This window comes from Camelina sativa, chromosome 20 (genome assembly GCF_030686135.1).
Source record: "Camelina sativa cultivar CO46 ecotype springtype chromosome 20, ASM3068613v1".
NCBI lineage: Eukaryota > Viridiplantae > Streptophyta > Magnoliopsida > Brassicales > Brassicaceae > Camelina > Camelina sativa.
The window spans coordinates 17,897,653-17,917,154 of record NC_141899.1 but is presented as its reverse complement, the minus strand read 5'-3'; the positions used below and the strand labels follow the sequence as shown (position 1 = coordinate 17,917,154).

Genomic DNA, 19,502 nt, shown 5'->3' with positions numbered 1-19,502 from the left:
AATATCTCATTGTAATATCTCATTGTAATGTTGTTAAACAATGGAAACTGAAACACACAACTTGGAACGATTTTGTCTGGTGGGGTCTTGTAAAATTGTAAATAACTTGAAAACCCCCTATGTGGAGCTACTTTTGCGCCCTATGTCCTTCTCTGGTTACTATAATTAGGAATCATCTAATTAAAATTTAACAAAAAGGAGAGAAATGAGGAACTTAGATTCCGTAAATTTCTGTGTGTTAAAACTTAAAAGAACCTGAAAAAGCTGTCATATGTGATTTTAGAGCAATTAAACATCAATCTGTTTTTTTTTTTTTTCTTTTTCTTTTTCTGGTCATCAAAAAATCAAATCCGTTTCAATAGAAAGAACAAAAAAAATAAAATAATAATAATAAGTTCCCCCAAGTCAAGTCGGTGATCTTTTTTTTTGTTTTTTCCTCTTTCTACAGAACAACAAAAAGCTTCTTCAACTTAATCTTCATTAGATTTAGATGCACAACGACTCTCCATCACATATATACATTTGGTGATTATTTGGACGATCTGATTCTTTTCTTCAGAGTTTGTTTGTTTTATTTAGAGGAAGAAGATTTAGTGTTCTTTTTTAAGAAAAAGATGGGTTTGGATTATTACAACATATTGAAAGTGAATAGGAACGCAACAGAGGATGATCTAAAGAAATCTTACAGAAGATTGGCTATGAAATGGCATCCTGACAAAAACCCTAACACCAAAACCGAAGCTGAAGCCAAGTTCAAACAGATCTCTGAGGCTTATGAGGCAAGTCTTTATTTCTTCCATCTCTTTAGATCCATTTCTTTGGCTAATATATATATGGATAAGAGTAGAGTTGTCTTGGGTTATAAGCAAAACTGTATCTCCTTTTTAATCAGATTTTTCTAAAGGCAATGTTGCTGCATTGTGCTTATCAAAACGTCCCACGTTTTCAGGTTCTAAGTGATCCACAGAAACGAGCGGTATATGATCAATATGGGGAAGAAGGATTAAGCGATATGCCGCCTCCCGGGAGCACGGGAAACAATGCAAGAGCGGGAGGTTTTAACCCGAGGAATGCTGAAGACATATTTGCAGAGTTCTTTGGAAGTAGCCCCTTTGGTTTTGGATCAGCCGGTGGTCCTGGAAGGTCGACGAGGTTTCAGTCAGATGGAGGAGGAGGAATGTTTGGCGGATTTGGTGGAGGAAACAACGGTAGCGAAAACAATATATTCAGAACTTACAGTGAAGGCACTCCTGCGCCTAAGAAACCTCCACCTGTGGAGAGCAAATTGCCTTGTAGTCTTGAAGAGTTGTATTCTGGCTCAACTAGGAAAATGAAAATTTCAAGATCCATCGTTGACGCTAATGGGTAAACCTTTTCTAGAAGCTTCTTTCTTAAGTTAATGGTGTTGTTGGTTCATTAGTTGTTTCTTTGGGATGGTGCAGGAGACAGGCGCAAGAGACAGAGATACTGACGATTGTTGTGAAACCGGGATGGAAGAAAGGGACAAAGATCAAGTTTCCTGACAAAGGAAACGAGCAAGTGAATCAATTACCAGCTGATTTGGTGTTTGTTATCGACGAGAAACCGCATGATTTGTTCAAGAGAGATGGGAATGATCTCATGACAAGCCGGAGAGTGACGCTCGCTGAAGCTATAGGAGGAACAAATGTGAATATCAACACGCTCGATGGGAGGAATCTACCCGTTAGTGTCACGGAAATCGTCAGTCCAGGGTATGAGCTTGTTGTTCCTGGAGAAGGGATGCCAATAGCTAAAGAACCAAGAAACAAAGGCGATCTCAAGATCAAGTTCCATGTTCAGTTTCCCGCAAGGTTGACAACAGAGCAGAAATCCGCACTCAAGGGGGTCTTAGCAGGTTGAAGAAACTGAGATATGTTGTAGCATTTTCATAATCTGTACAAAATCTTTGGTTGTGTTGACTGTTGAATTCAAAGTTTTTCTTCAAACTTGTATACTCCATTATTCAAAAGGTTATTACAACTCTATTAAACACTACGGAAACTGATGATAGATAAGTCATTACACCTAACTAATTTACACAAACGCATTCACAAAGATCAAAATCCTCTGTTCCTGTGTGCACTGTACTGTTGTTGCCTAGGTGCGTTTTGATTGGCCCTCCATCCACCAGGCCGTTGTGCCGGCGGTTGGGCCATGGTTCTGCTATGAAATTGAGGACTCAAGTCAGGTGGTGGTGGTGGTGGTGGTAATTGAATTTGGTGGCCTGAGACTTGTGGTTGCCATTCAGGAATATCGTCGTCGTCGTCATCATCAGGACCATTCCATGGTTGTTTACTACCACTACCTGCTGAATTCCCATACTTGAGAATGAGCTCCCTTACTTGATCCATAGACCTAGACTGAGGTGGTGGCTGGGGAGAAGAAGCAACCGGTCCAGTAGAGGAACTGAAGTTAAATTCTGGCAAATCATCGTCGTCTTTCACACCTACGGGGCCAAATCCAGGTGGCACGTCTTCTTCCTCATCAGCATTACAACCAACCAAACCACGATTCCCAATGGATGCAACCTTTACAACAGGATGATTCGTAACATTCACACTACTACTACTACTAGACTTTTTGTTTTCTGGAGCCAACGCAGACCTCTTAGTGCTTGTAGAAGAATGCTGACGTTTGAAACCGGGCTTATGGCGTGAGCCAGGAGACGCGACAACTGCACGCCTCCACACAACAACGCCTATCAACCCGATATCGTCTGAACACTTGACCTCATCAAGATGGTCCTTGGAGATGATTTTGCTCAGCAAATCCAAGGTTTCTCCACGTGCTGGACATAGGTAAAGCTCAACGCCTGAGGTTGGCTCTGCGTAACCAACTCTTTGGTCAGCAACGTACGACTTAGCAACCTGAACCCAGATAAAAAAAGGACAAAAGGCGAAGACTTTTAAAGCAGAACTATTAAAGTGTTTATGCAGTAAAAGAAGGAATATGACAAGTATATTAAAATTAATAGTACCTCAAAAAGGCTGTCACGTTGGCTTTGAGAGATACCATCCTTACACACCACGTTCATTACCTGCAAATTTAATGTACCAACTTAATTATTTTACACTGATTACCAAAAATGGATATAACAAGAAACTGTTTCCTCTCTAAGACAGAAATATTTCTCGAGAGAATCTATTTTGGGACATGGTCTGCAATTCGTTTATGACTATGTTCTGGCGTTTTGTTGTCTTCTTACTTCTCACTCTGTAAGAGAATCTTGGTAACAATTTGATGATTCTACATCCTACTACCTACGTTTAACAATACATCTAAAACTGATCTGGCATACAAAATTTCATGATTTTATACAAAAAATTTCAGATTCAATCCACAGTTGATTCTCTGGTCAATCAGGGCTCTTTACTGTCCCGGTCCTGTTTCACAGATGTAGATCAACCATGAGCTTTTTGCTTTTTTTGGATTCCATGTTTTAGCTAATGGGAAGCCTATGATTGTGTCTCGCTGCATTAAGAAACGACTTGCAATATTGAGATGAGATTTTGTGGATCTATTGTTGCTCGTATTAGCAGTAGTAACAAAGAAGAGAGTGAAGTTAATATGCTAATGCTACTACAAGGATGATGCAAGTAATAAACTTTGTATACCATTAAGACACGGCTTCGAGACAACGGAAGCTCTTGTACAAACTTCCCAAACGCACTGAGTCTCACTCTACCCTTTACCTCCACCAGTGTTGGCCACTCGCTTGTCTTTGCTTTCTCACCACTGCACGAGTAAATCCAGTCAGAGATAATGCTTCAGTTCAATGATACCCCAAAACATTTGTGTCAACGATCCTTTTCTCATTCCATTTTTTTGTTCAACAAATCAAACAAGTATCAGAGCGTTATTTAATCCTACAAGTGCTCTTTTGTGAGCTGTTTTCTATTTAAGTCTAAACTTAGGTTCTGTTTCCTATTCAAGTCTAAACTTATCTTCATTCACATCCTTGGTACTAAAATCCCATTTTTATCATGGTTTGATTTAACTATGTTCCAATCGAAATAGCTAACAAGAGATAAAAGTTAAAAGTAATCGAGACTTGCCTCTTGAAAAATCCAGTGACTGAGACAACTGAAGCGCCACTAAGCTGCAGAATACCATCCCATATGTGGTCTTCTTTAATGCTATCAGCCAAATGTGTATTTTCAGGTTTAGAGACATCAGCATCGAGTTTGACACCGGTATCCAGTTTTGGGGACATAACATTAGTCTTTTCGAGTTCTGTTTTAGAAGAAACACTCTCCTTGGCTTCTTTTAGAGACTGCTTAGGAGATTGTGAAGGTGATTTAGAATGTGACCCAACTTCTGAGTCACTCTTCTCCGTTGCATGCTCTTCCTTTAAAGGAGGATTCTCATGTGGACTGCCAAATGGAGGTTCTGAGTTCAGGGATTCCATGAACTCATCAAGTGATACAATTGGAGCAAGAAATCCCACATCCTTCATCTCATCATCCATCGACAGACCTTGCATTGGATCAATCTCCTCCGCTGAGAGTAGAGTTACACCGGATGATGTTTCCTGGTTAGATTTTGCGTTCTTATCATTCGAGCCATTTTTCTTTAGAGTGGATTTGGTAGATGAATTCACAGATTTCGCTTTGGCTCGAGGCTTACTATGTGAGGTAATCTCAGCAGAGACATCCACTGTCCCACTATCAACGGGATCAATTTCTACCTGGAACTCACCCTTATGCGTTTTCCTCACCAGATTTCTGACATCGATGTCTGCATCCCGTAGGACAACCATCTCAGCCAGCTCTTCTGCTTTTGCTTGACGCCACTGAGAAAGCTCCTTAGAAGCAAGTTCCTCAGCTGTCATAGAACACAATCTCTCCGGAGAGATTTTTCCGGACATGACACTTTCTCTTAGCTCAGGATTGTTCTTATCCTTCAAATTGAATAAGAGAGACCTTCCCTTCTCTTTGTACTTCTTGTTCACACCTCCAAATAGTTTAAAAAGTTCCAACTCAATTTTAGATGCCAAGAGGTCTGGATCCTCCAACGATTTTCCTCTACCAGTTCCATTCTCCCCAAAATCTGAAACAGGTTCCAAAACCCATGAGAGGCCATTGCCCTGTAAAAGTTCATCCCCGGATAAAATACTATCACTAAAACGAACATCATCACAGGGGAAAACCTCGTCAAATTGAGTTTTCTGTACATCAGATTGATTAACATAATTCATCTTTGTGTCATTGGAAGTCTCTTGCGACAAGATTCTTCCATTGTTGCCGTTCAGCCTAGAACTTTCATCCTTTGTGGATGATGCCGGTATGATCCCCTCAGCTACTGGAACGCCGGTAACACAGGCTGAGGCAGGCTCACTACTTTCAGCTAATGGAACATTAGTAGCTTCTTCAGTTTCAGAATTCTTTTCCTCTTTTGGAGACTCCTCATGCTGGTGAACCAAAGCCAAGGCAGCTGCTAATGATTCCTTCATTTTAGACCTCAAAGACTCGTTACCCCCATCACTCTGTGTTTTCATCGACCCTAGCGACAGGCCTGATTGTTTCTTGTTCATCACATGCTTCCCAGATTTTCCGGGAGCGGGTTTCATTTGCCTTGCTTTCTTGGTAGGCGTTGGTGAATGTTCCGTCTTTGGAGAAAGAGTAACGGATGGCATATGACCCAGTTGTATACTTGATGAATAAAATTGTTCTAGCCAAGGTCTGTGATGCACTGGCTCTACTCGCTTGTTTGGTGAATCTAACTTTTCCGAAGCAGAACCACCGAGAGTAGTCTCTGCCGGTGATTTCCGCTTCCCTGTCAACTGCAATGACCTATCTCCAGAATAGGGAAGTGCAACAGGAGGTTGTAACTGAGGCATCAAAGTCTGAGAATCAACCAACAAAGAGGACTGAAAAGAGACATTCTCTAGATCAAATTGGAATGTCAAAGGACCAGAGACAGATGTTTCCTCTTTCGGAAAGTCAAGGTTGCTGCTTGTGGAAGCTGCAGGCTCTTGTTCCATGTCTGAAACAGAGATATGCTGAACAGAAGGAGGATCATTTGATCCCATCTCCATCAAACTCGTTTCTCCAAAAGTATCTGAATCCGTTTTCAAAGCCTCTAGATGAGTAGAGATATGCTCTGTTCCCATATTACTGGACATGATCAACCAAAGCTGAATCCAACATTCACTTCAGCAGCTGTAAGACAAAAAAAAAAAAAAAAAGTAATGGGTTCCCTTTAGAAAAATCAAAACTTGAAAATTACAATTATCTGAATACTAAATAATTCAAATGAAATCAACGATCACATAAAGAGTGAAACCATCAATCTCATCAATTAATCTGATCACCTAAGAACACTCAATTATCGAAACCGATTCGTCACCTAAACTACACAATATGATCACCAACCAAAATCAAAAGAAGAAGAAGAAGAAGAAACAAACACAGCCAATTCGAATCGAATTCGGTTCTCGCAAAAACTAAACACGGAGAGCATAGAAATTTACCTGATAAGAAAGATAAAACAACGGTTCAATTCGAATGAATCGGAGAAGATTAAGATGCGATTGGAAATGGAAACCCTAAAGCTTCTGGATTTGGGATGGAGACGGATAAGGAGAGCTTGTACTAATTTTTTTTCAGCTGTTTCGGTGGTGACAGCAACAACAAAAAAAAAAGTTTCTTCTAGAGACGACGACACATGTAAGGCCAAAATGGTAAATGGGCTTTAATATAATAGACCCATTAGGTATAACAATGGGCCTTATCGAGTACTTAGGATTGCTCTCTCAGTAAAATCCAACGGTTGGACTTTTACGTGTCAACATCTAATCAAACGGACGTTAAAAATTTGCATGAGAGATGTTTTTCTTGTTTTACTTTTTAAATTCCGATTTTTTTTTTTGAATTACTGGAAAAAAAAACAGAAACAAAAGACGCTGTCTTTTCGAAGAAAAAAGGAAAAAAAAATTAAAATTAGGGAAGTAAAAATTTTCCTGGAAATTGCCGAGAAAATTATTATCATTTTCTTTTTCTTTTTCTCAGCAAATAATAATAAATAAAAAACAAAGAAGAAGAAGACACGTAACTAAAGAAATGAATCATCAATTCATCATCATAAGTTTTTCAAATCCAACTCAGTTTTTTTCTTCTTCTTCCTTCAGCTGTTGTGGCCAACATTGGCTGCATTCTCAAACCATTTTCTAGAGCTAAATTCACCCACACATAGGTAGACTTTGGAACTGATCTTAGTGCAGCCTCCATGGACACTCCTTTGTGACATTCAATGGTCCCTTCTGTTCTTCAACAACAACATCACCTTCATTAGCTTCAGTACCAATCAATAAACCATAGCATCAACAAGATCAATAAATATTTTGGCTCATCCAATCATAGTCCGCTTTCTCCCTCGTTGCCTCACTGCATAACCAAAAGAAGAACTTTTACAGGTTTGAAAAAAGATTTAAGTTTAAAGATGGGGACATGGAAGACGGTTTAAAAAAAACCTTGCGCAAGCTTGTTAAACGTGGCTGACCATTGCTTCGACGACTTCCTGTACGCTGTCAGTATACGATCCATCTACAGTTGACAACAAAATACACTAATATGAGACAACAACAGCAACAACAGATCCATCAATAGTAGTGAAAAATTATGATATGCATCACTATTTACCACATTCCCGCATGAAGAGTGCATTGAGAGTAAGGCTCTTTCAAGTACATATAAATCAACAGCTTTGTCTTCAGGTAAGGTCGATGTGACACTCAAGCCAAAATCGATTAGTACCTGACGGAAGACATATCCATTTGACCATTTGTCATGAATCATCATCATACGTAACTAATCAAGGGAACATAATAAAATACTTACGAGCTGATTCGTTCCACTTCTGACTAGCATATTTGATGTGGTCAAATCACCGTGAGCCAAACCACCATCATGGAGCTTCGCAATGGCAGCACCAATCTGAGTAGCAACATCATCTAACCGTTCCTCAACAATCCCATTGGCTCCAAAGTCAAGGAAAATATCCTTAACAGAGTCGCCCTCAATGTACTCAAGTGTCAAGGAGTGAAGCAGAGTATCCACGGCATAGAGTACTGGTGTACAAACCCCAAGCTTTCTTGCCTTTGTCATACACCTAGCCTCCTATATTCAACAACATAGTAGTTGAATTCTTCTGTTCTCTCATGATAATATAAGCAATGAAACAGGAATAATAAGGGTGATGTAGAACAAAACCAACCGCATTCAAACGCCTAAGTGTGAGTTTTGCATCCAAAATCGGGTGTCTGTACTTCTTCGAGAATCGTTCTTTCACAATGGATCTTCTTCCGGCAAATGTAGACTCAAACACCCTCTAAAGATAAAACTCAAAAGAATTAGCCAATTCATACCCAACGTTTACACTTAGATTCAACCATAACAATACACTTACAGCTTCGGCTCCTTGTTTTATCAGAACAAGAGATTCATTCCCAACGTTTTCCTCACAGCCCATCATAGAGTTCCCACGAGTCTGTCTACACAAGGCACCAAAGTTAAAACAAAGAGAGAGACTTTAGCAATTGTTTATAGCTCTAACAATTAGAGCCTCACAACACAAGCAAGGATCACATAAAGGTGAAACAAGAACACAATCAAGTTGTATCACGGCGAGCATAGAAGTTTTACCTGATAAAATAAAGATAAAACAACGGTTCAATTTGAATGAATCGGAGCAGATGAAGATGCGAATGGAAATGGAAACCCTAAAAAGCTTCTGGATTTGGGGATGGAGACGGATGAGAGTTCGTGCTTTCAGCTGTTTCAGTGACAGCAACAACAAAAAAAAAAATTCTAAAGACGACGACATATGTAAGGCCAAAATGGTATCATATAATAGGCCCATTTAGTGTAATAATGGGCCTTACCGTGTGCTTAGGATTCCTCGCTCAGTAAAATCCAACGGTTGGATTTACGTGTCAACGTCTCATCAAACGGACGTTAATAATTTGCATGCGAGATGTTTTTTTGTTTTTGTTTTTACAACTCCGATTTGTTTTTAAATTATCCGAAAAAAAAAAACAGAAACAAAAGACGCTGTCTTTTCGAAGAAAAAGGCAAAAAAAAAAAAAATTAAAATTAGGAAAGTAAAAATTTTCCTGCAAATTGCCGAGAAAATTATTATTATCATTTGTTTCTCTCTCTTTCTCAGCAAATCGAATAGAAAAAAAAACGAAGAAGATGACACCGTAACGAAACGAATCATCTTCATAAGTTTCTCAAATCCACCTCTGTTTTTTTCTTTCTTCTTCTTCTTCTTCTTTCTCTTCCAGATTCAGTTTTTTTGTTCTCTCTCTCTCTCTTTAAGAATGTTTTGTTGTTCGTGGTGGTAAAAACTGGAATCATGAGAATAAGATTTTGAAAGGGAGAAAAAAAGCAGGTAATGATTAGGGTTTTCCAAGTATTGGGTTGTTGTTATTAAAGTCTCAACCTTTTTTTCCTTCTTCGGATCTAAAACCACATTTCACGTTTCTCTCTCTTTTTCTATGTCATCAGATCCGCCGTGTTCGTCTCAGGAGGAGGATTTAGGGCTCAAGTTTTTGAACGATATGTGTTTTTGATTTCCCCAATTTGTCAATTTCTTTTTGGGGGAAAGATAATGTTTAAGCAGTTTCTGAGTAAGCTTCCTCGGAAGTCTTCAAAATCTGAGTCTGGTGGAGGAGAGCTAAATCGTTCGAGTTCCGGTCAGGTTCCTTCTCCGGTTCAGAGATCCGGAGCTGGTAGTGTTGTTGGTTCCGGTCCGGTTCGATCTAACTCAGGGAAACGTATGTCATCTGCTGTGTTCCCAGCTAGTGTTGTTGCTGGGATTGAGCCTTTGGTACCGTTCAAGGATGTACCAACCTCGGAGAAATTGAATCTCTTTGTGAGTAAAGTTAGTTTATGCTGTGTGACATTCGATTTCTCCGACCCTGGTAAAAACTCTATTGAGAAAGATGTGAAAAGGCAGACCTTGTTGGAGCTTCTTGATTTCGTTGCTTCAGGTTCTGTTAAGTTTACTGAGCCAGCTATTCTCGCCATGTGTAGAATGTGTGCTGTCAATCTCTTTAGGGTTTTCCCTCCTAATTACCGGTCTAGTGGCGGTGGCGGTGGTGGCGAGAACGATGATGATGAGCCAATGTTCGACCCTGCTTGGCCTCATTTGCAAATCGTCTATGATTTGCTGCTCAAGTTTATCACTTCACCTTGTCTTGATGCTAAGTTGGCAAAGAAGTATCTAGATCATGCTTTCATTGTGAGGTTGCTTGACTTGTTTGATTCCGAGGATCCTAGAGAACGGGAGTGTTTGAAGACGATTCTGCATCGTGTCTATGGTAAATTCATGGTTCACAGGCCCTTTGTCCGCAAGTCCATGAGCAATATATTCTACCGGTTTGTGTTTGAGACTGAGAAGCATAGCGGTATCGCTGAGCTTTTGGAGATTTTTGGGAGTATAGTGAGCGGGTTTGCTTTGCCTTTGAAAGAAGAGCACAAGATCTTCTTGTGGAGAGTGTTGATTCCATTGCATAAGCCTAAGTCTGTTGGGAACTACTTCCAGCAGCTATCTTACTGCATCACTCAGTTCATAGATAAGGAGCCTAAATTGGGTAGTGTTGTGATAAAGGGTTTGTTGAAGTTCTGGCCTATCACAAACAGCCAAAAGGAAGTCATGTTTCTTGGGGAGGTCGAAGAGATTGTAGAAGCAATGAGTGTGATGGAATTCCAAAAGATCATGGTCCCTCTCTTCTTGCGGATTGCTTGTTGTGTAACCAGTTCCCACTTTCAGGTACATTCCTATTTCTTAAGAGACATTTTTATCCGCTAACTAATTTTCAGAGGAACGCTTTTACAGATATCAATTCATAGTTCTTGTGTATGGTTTGGTTTGCAAGAGCCATAATACAAGCTTGTAAAGTTGAAACCAATTGGGGATTCTTGTGTGTTTCAGGTTTCTGAAAGAGCTTTATTCTTGTGGAACAATGATCAAATTGTGAACTTGATTGGACACAACCGGCAAGCCATCTTACCAATCATGTTCACTGCCTTAGAAAAGAATGCTCAAGACCACTGGAACCAATCCGTACTAAACTTAACCTTAAACGTAAGAAAAATGTTCTGTGAAATGGACGAGGCTCTGTTCATGTCTTGCCACTCCCGCTTTAAGGAGGACGAAGCAAAGCAATGTTCTGCAGCGGAAAAGAGGAAAGAAGTTTGGGAAAGGCTAGAGAACGCAGCAAGTATGAAGCCGGTAACAGGAAAGACGGCTGTTCTGGTAACTCCTCGAGCAACCTCCATTGCCTGCTAATTAGTGCGCGCTTATAACCAATTCGCGGACAGTTTATCCAAAGAAAATGAAGCAGCAACATCAGAAGAAGATGATGGAGTGGCTGTTGCTAAAGCTATGGTCTTTGGAACTTTTCATCAGGGTTGACCGTTGTAATATTATATAACTTTGATGTTGTTAGCTGTGTGGGTTTTAATGCTAAATCTCTTGCTTCCTTTTAAAGCAATGAAACCATGCTGCAGATTTTTATCAAACTCTTTGTATCAATCAATTAAGTTTATATATCCTTTCTCTTTCAACTATGGCTCTATGGATCTAAACTTAGATCACACAACAACAAGCATCAAAAAGGTTTATGTGAACACAGAGCAAAGTTTACAGCCAAAAGAAACAAATGTACAGGTTGTTGTTTGTTCCTCACAAAAAATTCATAGACTAAGGTCATGCACGAAGAACGTATTCCCACGATATGTAATGGACCTTTCTTCAGCTCCAAGGCACCACAAATGGCCTTGCAGGTTAAGAGTCTCTTTCATTCCTGCTGTTTCCCACACAAACCCAAACAGCCCTAATGCCCTATCTAACTGCTTCATCCCTCTCCCCAACATTTTCTCATCCGTTGAAGTCAAGATCCTCCCCATGCTTAAGCACAAGAACTCACTCTTCTCCTTGTAAAACCCTCCACAGAGATCTACTTCGATGTCACGCACACGCCCGTAGAGGAAAAACATGACGAGAGCAAACAAACACGGCGAAGGATTGCCCAACATCTTTGAGAGCTTTCTGTGCACAAGATGCTCTTGATGTCTAACCTCTCTAAATCCAATAGTGTTGTCCAAAAACACATCTTTGATCTGTAAAAGACCTTCTTTCATCGACACAAGCTTCTCCAAATGGTAAAGTACTGTAATTTCTTCATCATGTTCAAGATACCTTCTCAGATCATTCACCATGTCAAGAACATCTTCCCATTTCGCAGAAGCATTTGCCTTTGCGTATCTAGCTGGCACAGGTCGCATCCATGAAGTTGATTTTTCTGCTTCAAACGAAACCGATGATTCAGATAAGTATCTGAGGCATGACAATATCACTTGCTGACCCAATTTTCTACCTTGACTCATCTCCCTATGTTCAACTAACCAATCAACTTCTTCTTTGAGACTATTCAGTATGTCTTCAAGAGCACCTCTCCAAATACGATACTGTGTAACCTGTGAGCACACGGTGCATCTCACTAGCTTCCGTTGTTGCGCCGAGATGTTAAGAAAGTTGCTAACTTTAGTCAATGAATTCACAACCAATGGCTCTCTTTCACTTTCAGTACCAAAAAATGGGAACTTGAACCGTCCCTGTTCTCTAAGCTTCAGCTGAATTGAAGGAGAGCCAATGAAGATCCTAGCCAGAGACTTGAAAGCGTGCATTTTGTTTCTGATACAATCATCATAGATGATGACACCATTGATGTCCTCGAGCTTCCCATCGACTAAATCAACGCCTCTCAATGCACGGTTTAGTCTTTTCAGAACCGGGAGTTTCGTTTCGTACCATTCACAGGGCAATGCATCGTTATAGGAACCATCAACTGAAGAATGATATAAAACTTGAATTGAACGGAAGAAGCGACTCGGATTTGCTCTGAAACAAATTCCAGAGTTTAGATTCCTTCTTATATGATGATGCCCATGAACCCACATTTGAAAATCAGCTAAGTGAAGCAGCAACGAGCTAATAGCCAGACATCAAATCCTCTCTAAGGAATTTCATCGAACAGTTTGCATGCAACTCTTGAGAAATGAAAACACGACCACAATAGGGGTCGTAGCTACTTCACAAGTGTGATCTCTTTAAGAAATAAAACTTGTAATGCAATAGAACATCTGTGTCTGCAAAGAAGTGAAGCGATTTGGGAGAAGAGATCAGTGTGACAAGTGAAGCTGCGAGAGAGGAGATGGAGTTGGAAGCAAAGAATTTGGTAATGGCGTTTGGATCATTAATGGGCCGTTCATATAAAAGGCCTCTTTATGTTAAATTATCAAACCTATTTTATAACCAATAGAATCATTAATTTGGTCCCCAATAAATTTGATTACGCTTTTTTTTTTTTTTTTTTTTTTGTAATTTATTGTTACATAATATATACATAATAAAGACTTTTACAACATGGGGTAATGGGGTTAGTAATTTCAATCCAATTTATATTTCCTACTAGATAATGACCCGCCCGATGTGCGGGTTTAAAATTTTGTAAATTAAATTAAATTTAACAAAATATATTAAAATTTGTTATATGTAATTTATAAAAAAATGTTTGCTATAATACACTGATGTATATCCATTTACAAATCTTTTATTTATGTTACCATTAAAAGTGTATTTTCTTACACCTAAATATATTGTATGTTACAAATCTATTCATTACCACCACCTAAAAAATGTCTCTATAAACACATTAAGCCAACTATTATATTACATAGTATACTAATCAATTATTGTTAAAAAAGAAGGCATACTAATCAATGATGTATCATCACAATAGTGTATGACCAATCATGGAGAGAACTTCTGTTCCGCCCTCTTCCCTCTTCCCTCCCTTATGGAGAGAACTTTGTGTCCAACCTCATCTACAATGGAGAAAACCTTGGCTCCGCCTTCTTCCTTTGGAGAGACAACCATGCGTCCAACCTGCTCTACCTTCTTCCCTTGGGAAGATAACCTTGCGACCAACCTCCTCCACCATAGAGAGAACCTCGGCTCTGCACTCCTCCTATGTGGAGAGAACATGTTCACATCTTTTAGCTATCTCAAAATGGTTTGCTCCGACAACCAAAGAAACTAACACCATTTTCTAACGTCACAAAATCTTTTGATAGTAACTAATGCTAAATTTCTCAATGTATTTGTGGAAGCTTCTTTGACATACCATGATGTAGCCTCTGTCTTTGTAATGCCCTGACAGCCACCTTCCTTAGTGGGCCCCATGTCCACTCCCAACCCGTGGGCCCATCCATATCCGACAGCCGGTTTGTTACATCTAGAAGGCTTTAAATGTTTTACCGATCTTACAAATCACCACATGATATTTCTCTGTGTTTTGTCTTCACTCGCGCAGTTCCTACAATCACTTCCCAGAAGATCACCCATCCTAAAACTACTCCAACTCAAGCAAGCTTAACTCTGGAGTTCTCTCAGGACCCTTGACCGAAAAGATAAATGCACTTTGGTGACATATGTGGCCAAATCAATTCATTTAAACCTTTCTGAGGTGTCACAATCTCCGAGCTCCTATGGATCTTTCAACAACGATTTATGTATTTCCAATCTATCTATCTATGTTTGTTGTAAGTTTGTATTTATTAGCCTATTTTATCCAACCATTAGGTTGATGAGCTTCTACTCGTTCTCTCCTTTTGGGATTTGAATGAATGTTATTAATTATGTTGCACAATTTTCCTTTGTCTATAGATCAAACAATGAAGTGGCTCATTTGTTAGCAAAGCAGGGCTGTAATTATTTAGACTACTATTCAGATTGTATTAATCCTCCCTCATGGTTGATGGAAACTTTGTATCTTGACAAATTTTATTCTCAATCAATTACTTTTGCTGAAAAAAAAAAAAATTAATTATGTTGCACAAAAAAAAGTGACTATGACCAACCAATCAAGGTTGATAAATTAGAAAAAAATAATTTTGACAGAATAAAAAAAATAATATAAAATTATAAGCACGGTAATATATGAATCCCAAGTAATTCAAAGATGAAAATATAAATTAAGTAAAACAATCTAAAAATACTATAATAAATTTTAAAATACAGTATTAAAAAAAGAAGATGTATATATTAATATTTTTTTTTGGGGTCAATATATTAATTTTACCTATTCCGAACTGAAAAAGAAGAAAGTAGGAGAAAATTTTGGTATACACATACGAATATAACATAAAATTTATACCGAAATCAAACAAATCTTTAAGTGAAAAAACCGGATTTTGCTACTTCAAATCGTTCTAAGAGACTTTGAACTCTGGTCATGTACTCCTAAAATGAATCTTTTGATCATTTATGTTATTCTCGTAGCAATTTATTTGTAATGATTTATTATATGCATTCTAAACTAACAATATGTGATCTATCTTGTCCCTCCTTCAGATTTTTCTTCTTCTTCATTTATCTATTTGTAAGAAAATTTAGTATTTGATAATGTTACAATCCTTTTATATGAAATTTAAGTACGATCGACTATTAATTAATTAGATCTACAAACGTTAAACAATAGTTCGATAACAAATTTATGTGGAGGTTTGATGATTTATGCTAGTATTATTGACGTGTCATTATCCATGTTATGTATATTGGTGAAAAAAAAAATAAAGAACTCGTGTGGAGATTTCATTTTTTCCAGTAGAATTATATATACTACTCATGGGATCCCATACCACCCATACCCTTCAAAGAAAAGTGAGTTTTCATCAAATATATTGACAAAATACATGTTCCATCCATGTTCAATTGCTTACTTTGCATAAAGATAGACATTATTAGGAAGAATGTGGAAGGGTGCAACAAAACAAAATAAAGAAGGGCAAAGAAAAAAAAAAGACCTTATAGAAAGATGAACATGCTTTGCTCTTTTTATGTGGGTTAAAGATAAATTTTCAAACTTTTTAAAAAGTTACTGCAATTTCCCCAATATTCAAGAATTTATTATTGTTTTCTAAGGGTGTTTTGAAATGGATAAAAAGTTATCTTTGCTATTGCTTTTGTTATAAGAATTGACTTTAACAGTAATAATTTTTGTTTATTTACTAAGTGATGTGTACTTTACTTAGATTGGTCATTGACGGGTCTCTCTCATTTGCTCTCATTAAAAGAAACACTATATCTATCTATAAGAGTTAATTTAGATTATATCACCCGTATGTGTTTTCATTCACATGGATTTGCATGAAATATGATTAAAGCTATATATATAAGATGCACACATCTATCCTGATTCCTGACCTAGTAAATACATGTGATATAATGATTTAGTTTGACAGCAATTTGTATATGTAGCTATCAGTTAGATGAACATGACTATGTTAGTTACAATAAAACAGTTTTTTAATTTACGATATGATGTAGGAATTATATATGTACTACAACATTGATAAGCTGGAAATGTATTCTTAATGCATTGTAATTTGTGAATGGTGATAAATCGAATCTAATAATTGATGGCTTTGAAATTCAAAGTGGGGAAGGCGACGTTCACCATGATGCATGTGAATTGTGATAATACCTAAGACGTACTTTCACTTCACTAAAACCAAAGAAGAATAAAATGATGAATGAACTTAAAAGGAGGAAAAAAAAACGAAAGATTCTTTAGTAAAAGGCAATTAGTGCAACCCTTTAACGCAAAAATAAAAATAAAAGCTAAGCAATGGATTATAGTAGCAGACATTAAAGACTGGTTGTCTTCTTTTTTTGACCCGTTGATGATAATCTTAACTACACACCTCTATGAGTTCATTGAATGGGGGAATCCTATGCAAAGTGCAAAGTGTATTAGAGGACACGTATGTATGCTTGCTTATTTAGAGTCCAAATCATGAGAGTAGAACGATAAAAAAAAAAAGGAAATAGATCAAAACATATCAAGCGGAGTAAATGTAGTTAGTGCGAAATGGATATATGTAACAAGGAGTGTAAATATAACTAGAATAAAAGTTGAATGGTAAACATGAAAAATGCGGTACAAATTCTTCTTTTTCGCACTTTGAATAACCAAAATAAATATTTATTTTTGAATATAGAATTGTATCAGTTAGTTTTACTAACTGGCATTCTTTTAGTGTTTCATGAAAAAAAAAAAAAAGAATCCATATACACAAAAAAAAAAAAAAAAAAAATTGAAGTGTACTAAATGGGTTCATCTTCATCATATTTGTTCTTTCACGTTTAGTGGTGTATATCATGACATGCTGATACTATTTAAAAGTTACGGAATGAACTACTTATATTTTAATTAATTCATAGCTTTTCATTTCAATTAATTAAGGATAGGATTAACAATATAATTTTCTGATAACTAGCTATCTACTCTCATTTTAGAAGGGAGCGCGCTCGGAGAATTTTTCTTTCGATTGGTGGTAATTATCCTAATTAAGCCACATTATAATTAAGAATGTATATCTATTGTGAATGCTTAATCTTGATCTACCTTTTAAGTTTTTAAATTTATTATTATTCACCCTTGGCATTGGACTGAACAAAAGGTTACGTTGTGGTCCATGCATCTATCCATTTCAAACACTTACTAGATTTTATGTTTGGTTTAACTTAGATGATAAACATAATTGCGTAATAAGACTTGCATGCACTTAATTTGATTTTGAGCCACATAAACATCATTTCTCAGTGTCGAGTACGATCAACAAGTCGATCAAGTGCTTCAAACTATGGGAGAATCGTGTTGTAGAATCATAAATTCATAATGCAACAAGTTTGACAAAAGTAAGAATAGATTAAAACAAACGTACGTACTAGCTAGTACACTGATCGACATTAGAACTACACACTTCCGAAAAACTTCGCGTTGCTTACATTCTAAAATAACCAGATCACAAGAGGGTGCTACGAGATATGAGAGGAGTCAAATCTAAGGAAAGCAAAAAAAAATCATCACGACATAAAGGGTCGCCGGGTCGGTATCTAAGATCGTGCTCCAATTCTTTCATCAGTTTTCTCTCCTTTACTGCTTTCTGATGAATCTTAAAAAAAAAAAAAAAAAAAAACGTTAAGTACTGTCTGTTGTTAGTCTTATTTATCCATTCACTAGCATATAAACACTATACATTATAGAGTACTAAATGTTAAGAACTCGTACAGTCACAAATTTATGTATATGTTGAGTCTTGTGATTAATTAGAAATTTAGAACTATTGTTGCAAAATGAAATCAATTTACTTGAAGATGATGAGCCTAATAGGGTGGTTCGGTGGCAGGTTCCTTTGGTGCGTTACACCTAAAGCACTCTAACCTGCTTGCGAAGTTATGTTCGTTACAGCCTGACCTATATATACAAACCAAATTAGTTTCTACAATATGCTTAAACCAAATTATATAAATGGTCGTTTTAGCTTACGTACGTAAGTGCATGCATGAGTTAATATATATTCACGTGATGAAGTAAACCCATGAACCATACACATAAAAAAAAAGTACCTTGGGCAAATCCAATCTCCAGATTTCTAAGGAGAACGGCCTGTGCCAGTGCCCCCACCGCCACTGCTGCTGCCAAAACCAAAAGGGCCCCCACGTCTTGGACCAATACTCATGTCTATAAACCCCGTTGTCGCAGCGGCACTTGAGCTTGAAAACTCATCTTTGGCGGCACCACACTTGAAACAACTAGACCTATTGGCAAAATTGTGCGTCCCACAGTTCCCAAGGTTGCAATACCAATCACCCGGTCTCACGTCCGGTCCGGTGTTGAAACGGAAAGAGTTACTGACTGGGCGGCTACCAAAACCGCTGAGTAAGTCGGTACTTATTCCGCCCAGTCTAGGCTCTCTGCAACGTTGGCATGAATCTCTTCTCTGGAAGTTGAGGTGGCTACACGATCTGCAGTTCCAATCTCCCGGCCTATTCATCTTCTTCTACGTACGGACCCATTAAAAAATGTATATAAATTAGACAAAACCAAATACATATCCGTACATATCTTTATAAGTGTAACCTATATATGTTATGCTTACCTGATCAGGATGAGAGTAAGTGAGTAATATAAGAGACGAGGGATTTGGTGTTATAGCATATGAAGGTGAGTTGTACTCTCCTCATGTATTTATATCGACAAAGCAAAAGGCCCTTCCTTTAACAACCGGGAACATATTTTGAAGTGAAACTAGGGTTTTAATTGGTTTTCACTTTCTCATTTGCTTCAGCTTTAATGCATTTCCTTTAACGTTGTGTTTTTCGGTAAACTACGTTTTCCCCAAAAGAAACAAAATTTATCTATTTATATATTTCGAGAACTTTAAATTTATCTATCATTTTAGTACCCACTATTTTAAACAAAAAAGAAAAACAACAAGGTTAAAGGCTTTCGATATCAGCCGTTTTCATTTTTGCTTCTGCTTCACAAAAGCTAATACATAGCCAAATTATTCAATACCATTTTTTTGTCTTTTTCAGATACTTGATAGATGTATATCGGCATA

The 19,502-nt window shown here is 37.7% G+C and overlaps 5 protein-coding genes and 1 pseudogene across 9 annotated transcripts; 2 read left to right on the top strand and 4 right to left on the bottom strand.

Moving 5' to 3' along the window:
* Nucleotides 1-189: 189 nt before the first annotated feature.
* Nucleotides 190-2,013, top strand: LOC104771037 (uncharacterized). The gene is made up of 3 exons (XM_010495509.2): nt 190-779; nt 950-1,365; nt 1,443-2,013. Exons 1-3 carry the CDS (start codon nt 615-617, stop codon nt 1,879-1,881), a joined length of 1,020 nt encoding a protein of 339 aa, XP_010493811.1. The 5' UTR covers nt 190-614; the 3' UTR covers nt 1,882-2,013.
* LOC104771038 (uncharacterized) lies at nt 1,956-6,724 on the bottom strand. Of its 3 annotated transcripts, none has more exons than XR_015592758.1 (5): nt 6,494-6,724; nt 4,077-6,182; nt 3,636-3,756; nt 2,999-3,492; nt 1,956-2,888 (listed from the first exon to the last, which is right to left on the bottom strand). XR_015592758.1 is itself a non-coding variant. In XM_010495511.2 (5 exons), the coding sequence occupies exons 2-5, from the start codon at nt 6,143-6,145 to the stop codon at nt 2,079-2,081; spliced, it is 3,060 nt and encodes a 1,019-aa protein (XP_010493813.1). In that variant the 5' UTR covers nt 6,146-6,182; nt 6,494-6,687; the 3' UTR covers nt 1,956-2,078. The 3 variants fall into 3 exon arrangements, 1 of the variants encoding a protein (XP_010493813.1); XR_015592759.1 differs by having other exon boundaries at nt 2,999-3,404; nt 6,494-6,664; XM_010495511.2 differs by having other exon boundaries at nt 2,999-3,058; nt 6,494-6,687.
* Nucleotides 6,725-6,930: 206 nt separating this feature from the next.
* LOC104771036 (uncharacterized) lies at nt 6,931-8,859 on the bottom strand. 2 transcript variants are annotated; one of them, XM_010495507.3, is made up of 7 exons: nt 8,664-8,859; nt 8,428-8,512; nt 8,236-8,349; nt 7,860-8,138; nt 7,662-7,775; nt 7,493-7,565; nt 6,931-7,406 (listed from the first exon to the last, which is right to left on the bottom strand). In XM_010495507.3, exons 2-7 carry the CDS (start codon nt 8,491-8,493, stop codon nt 7,369-7,371), a joined length of 684 nt encoding a protein of 227 aa, XP_010493809.1. In that variant the 5' UTR covers nt 8,494-8,512; nt 8,664-8,859; the 3' UTR covers nt 6,931-7,368. The 2 variants fall into 2 exon arrangements, with proteins under 2 accessions (XP_010493809.1, XP_010493810.1); XM_010495508.3 differs by having other exon boundaries at nt 8,428-8,508; nt 8,664-8,839.
* Nucleotides 8,860-9,010: 151 nt separating this feature from the next.
* LOC104771034 (serine/threonine protein phosphatase 2A 57 kDa regulatory subunit B' kappa isoform) lies at nt 9,011-11,594 on the top strand. Its single transcript, XM_010495506.3, has 3 exons — nt 9,011-9,414; nt 9,531-10,797; nt 10,960-11,594. Exons 2-3 carry the CDS (start codon nt 9,634-9,636, stop codon nt 11,314-11,316), a joined length of 1,521 nt encoding a protein of 506 aa, XP_010493808.2. The 5' UTR covers nt 9,011-9,414; nt 9,531-9,633; the 3' UTR covers nt 11,317-11,594.
* Nucleotides 11,539-13,278, bottom strand: LOC104771033 (uncharacterized). The gene has a single exon (XM_010495505.3). The coding sequence runs from the start codon at nt 12,987-12,989 to the stop codon at nt 11,724-11,726; it is 1,266 nt and encodes a 421-aa protein (XP_010493807.1). The 5' UTR covers nt 12,990-13,278; the 3' UTR covers nt 11,539-11,723.
* Nucleotides 13,279-17,783: 4,505 nt separating this feature from the next.
* Nucleotides 17,784-19,177, bottom strand: LOC104771032 (RNA-binding protein csdA-like; annotated as a pseudogene). Its single transcript, XR_015594112.1, has 4 exons — nt 19,038-19,177; nt 18,505-18,935; nt 18,247-18,352; nt 17,784-18,050 (listed from the first exon to the last, which is right to left on the bottom strand). The product of XR_015594112.1 is annotated as an RNA-binding protein csdA-like (transcript).
* Nucleotides 19,178-19,502: the final 325 nt, after the last annotated feature.

What these genes read in the sequence shown, in the direction of transcription:
- LOC104771037 (XM_010495509.2), top strand. Translation starts at nt 615, where the DNA reads ATGGGTTTGGATTATTACAACATATTGAAAGTGAATAGGAACGCAACA. An exon ending in AGATCTCTGAGGCTTATGAG is followed by an intron (nt 780 to 949) that starts GCAAGTCTTTAT and finishes CCACGTTTTCAG; the next exon opens with GTTCTAAGTGATCCACAGAA. An exon ending in TCCATCGTTGACGCTAATGG is followed by an intron (nt 1,366 to 1,442) that starts GTAAACCTTTTC and finishes GGGATGGTGCAG; the next exon opens with GAGACAGGCGCAAGAGACAG.
- LOC104771038 (XM_010495511.2), bottom strand. Translation starts at nt 6,145, where the DNA reads ATGTCCAGTAATATGGGAACAGAGCATATCTCTACTCATCTAGAGGCT. An exon ending in GTCACTGGATTTTTCAAGAG is followed by an intron (nt 3,757 to 4,076) that starts GCAAGTCTCGAT and finishes TTACTCGTGCAG; the next exon opens with TGGTGAGAAAGCAAAGACAA. An exon ending in CTCGAAGCCGTGTCTTAATG is followed by an intron (nt 3,059 to 3,635) that starts GTATACAAAGTT and finishes TTAAATTTGCAG; the next exon opens with GTAATGAACGTGGTGTGTAA.
- LOC104771036 (XM_010495507.3), bottom strand. Translation starts at nt 8,493, where the DNA reads ATGATGGGCTGTGAGGAAAACGTTGGGAATGAATCTCTTGTTCTGATA. An exon ending in TAAAACAAGGAGCCGAAGCT is followed by an intron (nt 8,350 to 8,427) that starts GTAAGTGTATTG and finishes TTTTATCTTTAG; the next exon opens with AGGGTGTTTGAGTCTACATT. An exon ending in GTTTAACAAGCTTGCGCAAG is followed by an intron (nt 7,407 to 7,492) that starts GTTTTTTTTAAA and finishes TTGGTTATGCAG; the next exon opens with TGAGGCAACGAGGGAGAAAG.
- LOC104771034 (XM_010495506.3), top strand. Translation starts at nt 9,634, where the DNA reads ATGTTTAAGCAGTTTCTGAGTAAGCTTCCTCGGAAGTCTTCAAAATCT. An exon ending in TAACCAGTTCCCACTTTCAG is followed by an intron (nt 10,798 to 10,959) that starts GTACATTCCTAT and finishes TGTGTGTTTCAG; the next exon opens with GTTTCTGAAAGAGCTTTATT.
- LOC104771033 (XM_010495505.3), bottom strand. Translation starts at nt 12,989, where the DNA reads ATGTGGGTTCATGGGCATCATCATATAAGAAGGAATCTAAACTCTGGA.